The sequence below is a fragment of the Strigops habroptila genome, chromosome 1, assembly GCF_004027225.2.
Source record: "Strigops habroptila isolate Jane chromosome 1, bStrHab1.2.pri, whole genome shotgun sequence".
Lineage (NCBI taxonomy): Eukaryota > Metazoa > Chordata > Aves > Psittaciformes > Psittacidae > Strigops > Strigops habroptila.
The window spans coordinates 72,291,224-72,304,518 of NC_044277.2; the positions used below are offsets into that span (position 1 = coordinate 72,291,224).

The 13,295-nt window shown below is 37.9% G+C and overlaps 1 protein-coding gene across 3 annotated transcripts in view; it reads left to right on the forward strand.

The window, feature by feature from the left end:
• Positions 1–13,295, forward strand: part of ADCY2 (adenylate cyclase 2) — a 217,687-nt gene that overhangs the window by 57,433 nt on the left and 146,959 nt on the right. For 2 of the 3 annotated variants that reach the window (XM_030500578.1, XM_030500594.1), the window contains exon 3: positions 11,924–12,085. The exons of the other annotated variant lie outside the window; for it this stretch is intronic. In XM_030500578.1, coding sequence (XP_030356438.1) covers positions 11,924–12,085 — 162 coding nt within the window. The remainder of the gene's footprint in view (positions 1–11,923; positions 12,086–13,295) is intronic. 3 annotated transcript variants of the gene reach the window in all.

Below are 13,295 nucleotides of genomic sequence, written 5' to 3' on the forward strand. Positions count from 1 at the left end.
CAAATTGTTCCAGTGAAAATAAAAGGTGTGAAAAGAAAGGTGTGAAACAAAGTAACAGTCTTTTCAGGAAGCTGAAATGGCTGGAACCTTCTGCAAAATAACATATAAGTTAGTGTTGACTAATTTTAGTATTTACAACACAGTGATAGATGAAACCCCATGCTTTTTGAAACAGACTAAAATAACTTTTTCTCTATGTTCTTCCTGCTGGGATTAATTTAGTCTACCACATTTAACTAATCCTACAGCTACATAATGAGTCTTTTTGTAATTAGAAGATAGCTACAATTATGAGTTGCGCATGAACTCAGATCACTAGTCCATGAGCATCTGGGCATACATTAGTCATTAAATCAATAAACATCTTATAAAACTATTTACAATATTTAGAAAGTGAAGGACTCTGTATTTAAAATCAGGATTATTAAGATTATTAAAAGCACCCAGCCTAAGGATATGCTTCACTGCTGCTTTCTATTGCAAAATTACTTTAAGTGTTACATAATATTGTTTTAAATACAGATGTTACATTAAAGTAATATCAGTTTATAATTATTTACTTATGTACTGAAAAAAACAGGATTATATTTTTCATTTCCATAACAAAGTGTGTGTGTGTTTGTGTGAAATTCATCTGGGAATTTCTCAGTAACAAAGACATTATCTATAATTTTTGATTGATTTCTTCATCGCTATACTCAAAATTCCAAAAGAAATCCACAAAAATTTCTGGAGAACAAACCCCAGCTCCATTATGACAAGGAGGCTTGGATCTAGGAGGAAAAGAAGCTCATTGTGAGAAATCAGAGCTGAGAAAAGCCTTGACCAATACACAGGCAGGCAATGAGAGAAGTTTGGGATGAGTGTGCTAATGATGAATCTGCTTGACTGTCAGGTCAAATTCAAGACTTAGTATAATCTCTGTGTAACTTTTCTCCAGTTTAATCTTCTTTCTTCTTTCAGTCTTAGTGTAAAAAAGGCCAGACCTTCTCAAGTAAAAGCCTATTTATGTTATCAAAACAGGTTGAATTTCTGTGAATTACCATTAAATTATTTTACCCACATCTTTTTATTGAATTGCTATCAAAATTAAATCCCTGTAAGAGAATGAAGAGCTTTGATCTATACCGATGAATCTAGTAGGGATTAGTACTCCTGAAAAAGGCTGTTTGAGAAATGAGGCAGTGGGAAATAAATGTTTGAATACCCCCTCCCTCTTCCTGTGTTGCTTGGGGGAGTGTTACAAGTAAAATATATGCAATTTTTACATGTGAAAACTGGAAAAGAGATGATGATGGTTATCATCATTACTAGGTTTGGTATGTGTGTCCATTCCAGCACTACTTTATTCATAAGGAAGCAGCATCCAGGTTACTAGCACTGTTGCTCCCCAGGGTTCATGTAAAGGTTGTAGTCTTAGTGGCTACCAAAACCTGACCACTTTCCAAAGTTGGAAATAACTTTGTGGTTTGCAAAAGTTGAGGGGAAAGACAATGCTGCCTAAGGGATGCTGGGACAAGTTCACATGCATAAATACTTGTTGGCAGGGTTTCTAGCTGATGGCATGCGTTGACTCTAGTGGTGAAGAACCACAAACTAGGAGAGAGATTGAAAAGGGAAAGGACAAACTCCTCATTCCAGTGGCAGCTGGGGTGAGAAGTATAAGGGGAACTGCAGACGAGCACCCTTCCCTTTGTGTCCTGTCTAGTGCAGTGGGTGGTTCTCTCTGTAATACTTCTCCCATAGTGACTGTATGGTTTTCTTCAGGATCTGCTCAGACTCAGAGATGACTGTTCCTGCATGTGATGCTGTAGGTGCTGACTCGAGCACGCTTATGTCGGGGGCAGGTGCTGCACGCTGCTTGGCTGTTAAGCTCTCTGCATGCTTATTATTGGATCCCCTAATGTAAACCAAAAGCCACAACTGAGGAGAGGGAAAAGGGGAAAAAAGACGTGATACCCGCGCTAGTGACAATCCTTTCCCATGAGAACCACCACTGCAGCACCAGTTGGGTTGGCATGTGCAGGCCTTTGGGCATAACAGCCAGGGTTGCAAATAGCAAGCTCTAAGCAATACAAAAGGCTGAGGTCCCAAAGGCACTGTGCAACAACTGAAGTGATATTTTCACCCTGTTGTTAAAGTTTTTGGGAATGTATTAGCAGATGATTTGACACCTTTGGGAAAGGCAGGTGTCACAGGGGGATAGTAAGTGCTGCAAAACCTGTCTTAGCCTCATGACAATTAAATGCTATGATTTTTTCATTGTTTTTTTCCCCTCAAAGTGTATATTAGCTCAGCATGGTTTTGTCCACTCTTCTGACATCATACTCTTCTAGGTGCATGTTTTCTATGATTAATAAAATCTTCCAAGGAGGCATTATGTCCTATTTTGGCAGCTGTCGTAAAGAAGAAATGTTTCCTTCATCTTTATTAACATTATGCTATTACCACTCCATACACAGAGTGTTTAATGGCAGTCATTGAGAGGATCCTTTCTTTGGCAATTTCTTGTGTTTCTTGTCTGGTTTTCCCAAAAATATATGTTTATGAAAATACCTAATTTGCAAAAAAAAAAAATCCATTCTGATTTCTGTATGTGGAGTCATACTGTACAGTGATTTCAATTACTGTGTCTTTCCTTTGCAGCAGATTCTGTCTTGAGCTGTTTCATGGCACTATTGATCTGTGCAGAGGAAATCCGAGTTTCCTTTGTTCAAGCTCTTTGCTATTTTAATTTTTTCTATCGGATATACCCCAACCATGACCCTTTATCACCCTTCTGGTTATTTTCCCCACATTCTGATACCTTGCACGGCATATGTCAGCTCACCAGTGGTATGTTGTCCTTTGCTGATCTTAGTGTGTCTCAAGGAAAGGAGGCCTCCTGCTTGCTCAGGGGAGTGACTGCTCTTATCAGTGTTAGCATACTTCTGCTGGATAGTAGATAAGGTCAGGAAGAGGTATGCCCTCCTTCCCTGGGAAATTGCTGGCTTACTGGGTACCCTACCCTAGGTCGTTCTTACTCTGTGAAACATCTTGTGCACCTCAGCACACAAAGGTGCAGTTACTCTGCTGAGCTGCACTAAATTTTTGCTTTTCACCATGACCCTTGCTTTTCACTTCTTCACTTTCAAGCACTGTTCTTGGTGGGTTCTCCAATAACCATGAACACAGATTTCCAGGGCTTCTTGATCTGTTGTTAATGCATGTGTCAGTATGTCAGAGGCATCAGTATGTCAGAGACGTAAGTCTGTCAGGGCCTAGACTTTGTCATGATTTTGAGTGATACCTTGCTGGACCTGGTCATGCAGTCGTGCCCTGGGCTACATTAGGAAGAGCCAAGCCAGCATACTGAGGGAGGTGGTCCTTCCCCTCAGTACTGGTGATGCCAAATCTGCAGTGCTGGGTCCAGTCCTGAGCACCCCAGCACAAGGAGATACAGTTTTACTGGAGCAAATTTAGTGAAGAGCCACAAAGATGACTGAGGGACCGGAACATCTTTCATTTGAGAAAAAAGGCTGAGACAGCTGCAGCAGTTCAGCCTGGGGAAGAGAAGGCTTAGGGGGTATGCCATCAACAGGGGGTTTGTTCTTTGGATTTTTTTTTTTAAGATGGGAAGAAAAGAATTACATGAGCCATTCAAGAACTATGCCCACCATGGTTTCATACAGTGTCATCAATATGCTTGATTCTCTATTCTTTTTCTAATAATTGCTGCCCTTTTATTTGCCTTTTCAACCACTGCTATGATTCGGTTTTGTTTTTGTTTTTGGTTTTTTTTTTTTTTTCCCCAAAGAACTGGCCACAGTGACTCCTGTATTTTTTTCTGAGATTGTAGTAACTGGGAGGAAGACTGCTTTTGTAAGTTAAAGTTGTTTTCCCCATGCCTGCTATTCTGCATTTGTCATGTTGGATTTCATCTGCTATTTTATGGCCCAGCCACAGTAGTGTGAGACACTTATGCAACTTTTCCCAGGTGTTGTTGCTTTTGAATACTCTGAATAATATTAAAAGCCCATCAAACATTGCCACATTACTATTCCATTCCTGTTTACAAAACATTTAGAAAGACACTGAAAAATTCTCTGAGTGCTCCAACACAGTCCCTTCAGTGTAAAAGTTGACCATTTATTTACTGTTTTTCACCTTCTGGTGAAAAAGAAGGTTTTTGGAAACCTTTGGAAAAGGTTTTACCAATCCAATTTGCCTGCCGTTCTCTGAAACTGTCCCAGTGTTTGGAAGATACTGAAAATCAACATACATAATCCAGAACTTTTGTAGGATGCTTGAGCATAGTGGATTGGACCCTACTGTTTAAAAATGTCTCAGAATTGGTATCTGTGGCTTTCTATACTCATGAGCTGGTATTTTGGAACTGCAATTATTCTTTAGCATAATGTAAATACATCATTTAGCTTTTCACTTAATAGAAAATAGCTCATATTTTCTGTGTATGCACAAGCATGCATATTTTTACATGGACTTTCACATCCTTTCTAGCCAGTTAGGTTTTTAGGCAGTTTATGCTTCTTTCTCAGTTGTGTGTGTTTCTTCATTTTTAGGGCAGCTTGGAAAATGTTTTCGATATATGTTCTTATTAAACTCCTTTTAAATTTGAGGCACAAGTGCTTGAGTGTTGTAAAATTTTCTCCTTAACAGTCTGAGTGAAATGATTTTTTATTACTTTGGACTTCAGTCTGTTTACATATACTGTATAACGAATTGGATGCCTTTTGATTTTCTACTTTTAAAATGCATTAATTTAATTGCAGCTTACTTCAGAATTGTGTGGTATTGTTCTGAAGAGGATGCAGCATTGTCTTAGCCAGAATAAAGTATGTCTGGTTTTACTTTTACAGTGGCATGGGAAGACTAGGGTATCAACTGTCCCTTCTAGAGAAGATGCTAGCTGTGATGATCAGGAATTACTGCTGCTGTAGGTTTCTGATCTTAATATTGATGGGCAAAACATATGAGGGAATAATAACAAGAATGAACAACGCATTCTCTCTCTCTGATGCTTTTCACTTCTCATCACTGAAGAAAACAAAGGCATAGCTTATTGTCTCCTGATCCAATTAAAGACTCAAATCACTGCAAACACAGGCCATTGTTGGGCTATATAGTGCCTTATGAAGTTGCCTTTCTGCTTGCAGGGCAATGAGATACAGAGGAAGAGAATGATAGTGCAAATGGGCATTACAGAGTGAACCAAGTTCTTTCTTTTTCAAGTGTGTTCAGGAATAATCTCAAAACTTCTAGAGATGATGACAGCTCAGTCCCCTCTTTCTATAGCAGGAAGGACCAAAAGTTATGGATCCTTGGGTCACTCCTAGATCCCATATCCTTCTTACTGATCCCATTCAGTGAAAGGAAAGATTCTGTGACATAGAAAGCAATCACACAGTAGACAGCACACTATCAGATTATATCTTGATTATCTCACATGTGAATTTCCCTTCCTTTTCTGGAGTCTTTCATCTTATTATATTAATCTGCGACTTTAGCAGCACATTTGATGGTCTCTTATTGCACAGTTATTTTAAAATATGCATTTTCCTGCAGTCAACTTGCTTATATTCTTCCCTATTTTGCTAATGGTTGTGGTTGATTTTTTGGCAAAGGCTCTAATTATTTTGTTTCCTGATGACATTTAAATCCAGACCTCTGCACAAAAGAAGGGGATTATTAGTTTGAGAGTTCTCTGTGATTAAGAACAAGGCATGATTTACAGGGTTGTTTACTACCTCTATGATATTTCTTGGAAAATAAAAGTTGATGTTTGGTAAAAATGGGTGAAGTAATAATTTATTGTGGACATAATTTTGTGGAGTAAATCACAAGAAAAGTCTTCCTTGTTGTTTTTATTCTTGAGGTTTATGGTATACCCAACTCTTAAGAAACATTGAATATATGAATTAAACCAGTTCTTCTTCTGAATAACCTTGCTTTGTTTTAAAGTCAGGGAGTGTAGTGTGTCATAACTGTTCTTTCCCTTTCCCCTTTTCCCTTTCCCTCTTGGTTAGACTCAGCACAAGAACACAAGGTCTTCAGGGACAGACCACAGTTCATTCTGTCTCCAAGAACAGCAAGAGAAGCTGCTATTAAAAGGCAGCAAATTTTCATGGTCTGTTCCTTTCACACCTTGCCAGGCGTTAGCAATATCAGAGGGTACATCCCTGCCCTGTTTTTTTATTATTGGCTTATGGGCAAGGTGTTCATGAATTTGTTTAATCTCTTTTTGAACCTGCTGGTACATTATGACCTCCAGCGGCAGCAAGTTCAAGAAGGTCACTATCTGCCAGGTAAAGATGTGTTTCCTTTTCATGTGTTTCAAGCCAACCTTCTACTGGTTTAATTCAGTGCCCTTTTATTCTAATGTTGCAGTGTTTGGTGAATAACAGTTCCACCTTCGCCTTAACCAATGCTTTCTTTCATAATTTAAGCTTCGTATAGATGTCTCAGAAGAGAATTTGATTTCAGTACTCTTTTTTTCCTTTTTCTTCCCTTTTTTTTTTTTTTTTTTCAGTATGGGTAGCTTGTTTTGTTCTTTGAACATTGCCTGGATCTTAGATGTCTGAATTTTGAAGAGTTGAAGTCTGGAATTCAGAAGTAGTATGGCAAAGACCTTTACATATTTGCAACCTTTACTCTGCCTACACAAAGTTTTAACATACAGTTTATAGCTTGTATAAATACCCTTCTGACACCTTAATACATACATTTTATTAAATTATAAGTGTAGTATTTTTAACTGTTTTGTAAGGTTTGTTTAGGTCCTGCCTTTTATGTTATGAAACCTGGTTATTTATTTAGAAAAACTAGGGTATCTTCTTTTGTGTGGTTACGTATTCAAACAACATTTGAAATCAGTAGCTATAATCCAGGTTTCTTTCCAAGGGGAAATTCTTTAATTGCCCGATGAATTTTGAGTCCCTTTACACAATAAGGAGGAAACTGATATTGAAAAATCTCTGAAAGTAATCCTGTAGAGGGCTGGCCCACTTTGTATGAATATTTGTATTCTAACAGTTTAATTATGGGAACAAGGTCTTTTCTGGTTACACAGTGGTTTTCTGGTTGCACTATTTTCCCAAGCATTTTGCTGTCATTACACGTGTGTAAGAAGTCATCCCAAAGAGCTACAGATATTTTATTAGCTGTAGCCTCATTACTGCTGTGTGCAAAGTAGTACCTTCTCCTAACTCATACTGAAACAGCACATTTAGATTTGCATGCCTGCTTCTGTGCCAAAATATCATACTCCTCAAGGGGAAATTCTGGTCAGAGTAACATTAAGTTGAGTGAATTTCACACACGATGCCAAGCCAGTTATGATTAACCATTTAGCACAATCTTAAAAGGTTGTCTAGCTGGGAAACTGTGAGTCGTTGGAATGTAATTTGTGTAAAATGAATGATTAGCATCTCTTTATACAGTTGTTCTCAGTGTCAAAAGCAAAATCCCCTGTGGTACCCTATATGCTAGGAAAGATAATTTTAATCTGTAAAATACGTTAAACTTTCTACTCCAGATACCCTCCAGAGTTAAGGCAACGCCACTCAGAGTAGAAACTGACGACACCAGGAAGACTTGGTTTCTGAGAACAGGTTGGCCGCACAGGCTCCAAAAACAGGTTAGGTCCATTGCAGTTTGTGCCATCACAGTCCAAATCAGTGACCTTTCCAACTACAGTGTCTGTGAAACACCAAGTATTATCAACTTCATACCAGTTCTCCTTGGTCACAATCACTGGTATAGGTCAGAGGCCAGAGTGGCCAACGTACATCTGGGAGATGGTAGGGCAAAAATGACAGCATTAAAAATACTCAGAATGGGCTGGTTTAAAGAAGGAACTACATTTTGCAAGATGCATGAAGTCGCTTAACTATATGTTGTATTCTGTGACAAGAACGTTTGTGAATGCTTATGATCATCAGTGGTATCCCATGCCATGCTGTGAATATATCATTTTGTGTCCAAGTCTCTCTAATGGCATCACTACAGCAATCTGTCTGAGACCTTTTGCTGCCTTTCACACTCATCTAGACAGCCACATTATGGTAGCTCATCATCCTTTAAATCGTGGTGGAAAAGAACTGCTTACATAGTAGATGAAAATGTGGCACTACTGAAGTGTGGGAGAAGAGATACAGTGAGCAACAAACACACTCAGAGTTTGCTAACTCCGACAGTCAAGGATGATGGGCAAGAGTACTGGATACCACTCAATCAAAGCAGGAAAGCCACATACTTCTCTGTAAGATGTTACATCAATGTTAATCAAATGTGAATGCTACGTGCTATAAGGCATACCATCAATGCCCAAATACTCCTCATTTCTAAGGTAGGGATAAGATGAGCTCATTGAGAAGTCTCTGAGAATCAAATTCCTAAAGCAGTCTAAGTTCAGATCAGGACAAAAAGCGTCTCATGTTTCAACTAGGCAGTTGTAGTGATGACTCACATCAAAGATTGCTTCCAACACATGCTTCAAAACAGTGGTAGACTTTGTGGTTATGGCCCACTTTGGTGGAACAGGCTGCTTGTGATAGTGACAAAAATAGTGCGCTGTAAATTAATAGTGTTTACTGACAGATACACACACTAAGAGCAAACATGCAGTGGCACGCATTGGCAACTCTTGCAGTGGGATAGTGGCATCCTTCAGAGCTTGGCATCGTGGCTTTTTAATGCTTGTATCAGCAATATTTTGCTAATTCTTACAAAAAGATCATGAAAAGGGTCAAGGACTGCTGTCTGTTCTGCGGAATGTGACTCAATCCAGAAAGCCTGTCTCCTCTTTCTACCTGAAGAACCACCCTACTCAGAAGTGTTTGAGTGTTGACTTCTACAGTATCAAACAAATACAGCAACATTCTGAAATATGTTGAAAGTAAGCCTTGCATACTGTGTATGCCTGCTATCAAGATGAAGGGTAGAAGCATCTTATTTCAGGGTACTTGGGGAGAAAGGAACCTCTGTCATAAATGGAGCTCTTAACTCCTTGGGTCATTAGACCATTACTTGAAATAAGAGAAAACGACTGTGGCCAAGAATCAAGAATTATTGACAGGAGCCATTCTTGATGTGCATTTTGGATGAAAGTTTCTGTCTTAGCATGACTGATACATCTCCTACTTTACAACAGTAATCTCAGACCCATATTTCAAGATGCGAATATAAGAATTGACAGGTAAATTTTTTATCAAGTGTTCTTTAACATAGTTCCAGTCCAGTTCAGCCTGTTTGATTTTGAGTAATGGAGAATTTGATGTCTGAATATGTAATGTCAACAGGGTTTAACACTTCTAAAAACTCTATCTTTAGTTGTGCATGGTTGAAATTACCCATTTTTTTTGACTAAGGAAAGAAGTGGGTAATTTAAAGAAAAGATACTTGTTTACAGCAGTATAACAAATTTGGAGCTGATAAGCTGGTACCACTATAAGCATTGCAGTATACGAAATCTTTTTTTACGTGCTTAGTAGTCTGTTTTATGTCAAAGTTGAAAAGCAACAGCATCATATTATATCTTATATCCACTAATGAGTTTTAGTAATTATGTAGCATGTATCTCACAATTGGGGTAGATCATATAGTCTGGCTGTAAAGTCAAACCCTATTCAAACACTGAAAATATGCAAGTTCTATTTTTTTAATACAAGACAGACGAGTAATTTTTTATTTTCTAATCATAAAATCCTCACAAATATGTAAATGCCGTATTCCCCCTAGTAAATTAGAAAGCTAAACTTAGAAACAACAAAACCTTGTTTTCATGAAAAGTCACTGGGATTGGAAACATTTGAAATCCTTCTTCCAGGTCTAGGGTCTAGGACTCTCCTTCAAAACATCTTTTTTAACTGTAACCATATCTTAGGCAGCTGATCTGACATGCTGGTGAGGTATTTTGCCTCTGGCATCCATTCATCTTATGCGTATGTTAGAGGATCTTTCACATCCTTGTTGCTGCCTAACTCATTGTTCAGGTTTTCCCCCTACCCTGATGTCTGTTAACGTGTCAGAAGAAGATGAGATTGCTTTAACATGATTGGTTCTCAGCAAAATAACATTGGCTGTTACTTACAATTTTGTTGGCTTTCAGAACTCATGATTAGGAATTGCTTTATTATTTGATCTGTTATTTCTCCAGGAATTGAACCTAAGCTGACCAGTTCTTAATTCGTCAGCCTTTTCCTCAGGCTTTCAAAGACACATGCTGTGTTTCCCTTTTCTAGCCTGCTGGAACTTTCTACATTTTTCTCAAGTTTTGAGACTATCAGTTAGTTCTCTCAGTGTCACAGTTGATTTTTACCCAGCCAGGACAATTTGAAAACATCATACTTACATAACCCTGATGTTATCTAGACCAAGTCTGTACACCCTTTTCTTTGCTGCTGGTTTTACTAGCATCTGATCTCAATTAAAACTTCTAGGGAGGACAGAAACTAAACAGATACCAGACTTCTGTTACCTTGTGCTATCAGCTGGTAGACTGGAAGACTAGAGAAGCTTTTTTGTTACTTTATTTTCTTATCATCCTTCATGTCCTTTGCATTTCCGTTGCATTTCATGCCATTGAACTCTCTGACTCTTGAGCATACGGGATGGTTGAGCAGTATGAGTGGTCTGGAAGGAGTTGGATTAAAGTAATAGAAGAATTGGAGAAAGATGAGTGGAGAAGTGGACTTCCTTCTCTATCCAATTCTGTCTCCGTGATGGAGAAGAATGCCTCCACTGTCTTGTAGATACACATCCACTAGAGTTCAGTTTTGAGTATGTAATCATCACATGCACATGTGAAGAAAACAAACTGACAATAAGGAAAGTGATCAGCAAATTGTTATTGTTCCTACCTGCTTGAGAGCTTTCTGAGTTAAATACTGTGTGTACACAACTGTTAGATGGTTAATAGGCTTGTAAGTCAACTAAAACTGATGGAAAGGCTTATGTAGGGTTATAATTATATGCAATCTGGCACATTTTCAGAATTGCCTACTTACTTATGTGTGCAAAATCTGTCCCCCAAATCTAGTTACATTTTCTCAAATATGTGTTGTAAGTTGGAACATATGCATACCATCAAATATATAACCTTTTGTGTGTATAGCAAAGGAATCGTGTTGTAAGTTGGAACGTATGCGTACCATCAAATATATAACCTTTCGTGTGTATAGCGAAGGAATTTTTGCTGTTACAGGTTGGGTTGTGCATTTGGAGAGTTTGTTCCATAAGGTTAGTGTTGACGCTAGTGCCCCTTAAAAGAAGCTGACAGTATATTCTTCTGATGGGCTGTGATTGTCTGAAGTCGTTTTTTTCATGTCCAAATAAATGTATTTGCTTAAAATGTAGTGTTTTAATGGAATTTGACAAGCATCATGTAGATATACATGAAGTATAATCTTATTAAACCAAAATGCTTAGCTGAACTTGGGTTTTTTTGCGTAATGTTATATTAAATTGCAAATTTTTACTGCATCAGGATGAACAGAATTTCTCTGCATTGAAATTTAGGCCATGTGGAGGGGTTCAGCCAGTGGTTTTGTAATGGAGTTAAAAATCAAAACCCACCAGACCCAGGAGAACTATACGCTGTCTGTAAACAGAGTGTTAATGAAATTAAAATTTTAAAAGATAAATTTGAAGTTGAATTTGAAAAGTTTGGAGTTTTGTGTAGTTCTTGGACCATAATATAGTATCTTGAAACTGTACTTCTGAAATCAAATATAATGTCAAATTTCCATCACTTTTAAAAAAGAATTTTTCCTAAATTGATTTTTTGCTGTTAATAGTAAATTTTCTGTAAAAAAACTGATGTGTAACTTTATGCTAAAGACAATTCAAAATTAAATGCTATTTCTTCAATGTAATTCCAAAGTGAATTTGACATGCTTCTTTTTTGTCTTGCTGTCTTGCACAGGTATCATTTTTCTTGTTCATTATTTTTGTGGTGTATACCATGCTGCCCTTCAACATGAGGGACGCTATAGTTGCCAGCGTCTTGACCTCTGCATCTCATACGATTGTGCTGAGCGTCTGTCTATCAGGTACAGCTGTTGTAAAGGAACACTTGGTTTGGCAGGTACGTGCTTTGTGGAATTAATGATTAATTGTGCACTGAATAGCCTGGCAAATGAGCCAGGAGTGCCTCAGTGGGTGCTTGAGAGTATAAACATATTTCTCTCTTCATTTCTGAATTGCTACAGACTTAATTCACAGGTAATCACTTTCTAATAATGAGGGTGTCAGTAATGTTATGTCTTGCTGAATCACACACTTAAGTGGTAGAATCTACAGTCACATAGCGCTTGTCAGTGTAAAAACTAACATTGCTCAAAACAGTTATGTGATGCAGCTGTATTGTCATAGATGCATTACCACTCTGGTATGCAAACCACATTGCTCCTCTCCTCACCTCAGCCTAACTTCCAAGAACAAGGATTTTTTCCAGGTATCAGTGTTGTCTTTGACTTAAAAAAGTGTTGTTCCTTTGAATACCCTGGGGTCTGCTGGGTTAAAGATCTGCTGTGAAGGCACTGCCCTTTCCAAATCTGCTGTAGAGCTTCTCCTGTAATGCTCGGCCATTTATAGGAATTTCACAGTCTCCCCCTGGTTGGGCCCCCTGACTGAAGGGGACTGGCTGGCTCCAGACTGCATGACATTTAGGGAACCCATCTGTGTTTGCAGTTGGGTCTTAGCTTGTAACTCAGCTCTGACACTTTACCACATGACACACTGCAGATTAATAATTTTTTAAAATCTAAATATTAGGAGTTGTTTTTCCTTACTGCTTTGCAGAAGATCTTTTAAATGGTGAAATACTAGAGTTTTTGTTGTAGTACTGTGATGGTCCCAGCTGTCATTGATAGAAATCTGTATTTTTAAGGAAAAGTTTAGATTTAATTTTGTAAAGCAAATACATGTGTATTTTTTAAATATAGCTATGTCATTTTAGGGAAAGAGAATTATTTTAAATTTTGCATCCAAATGATACTGAAGCTTAAAAGTAAGTACATTGTTTTAAACATACCAGCAGAACAAAAAAGACAGACTTCATGCTTTTATTGTGAATAGCATGAAAAATGAAGCAAATAAATAGTTTCTACTTACCTTTTAAGTTACTTGAGCCTTATTCTGAAGAACATTGTGTCTCAAAGGATGACTTCAAAATTGCAGTGATTTTACAAAAGTCGTGCCTTGTAAGTTGTTGTTCAGGAACATACATTTTATTTCCAGATAGGGCTGCAGATGTGTTATATGGAATACTGAAATTGAAGTCCCATAAACAAAAT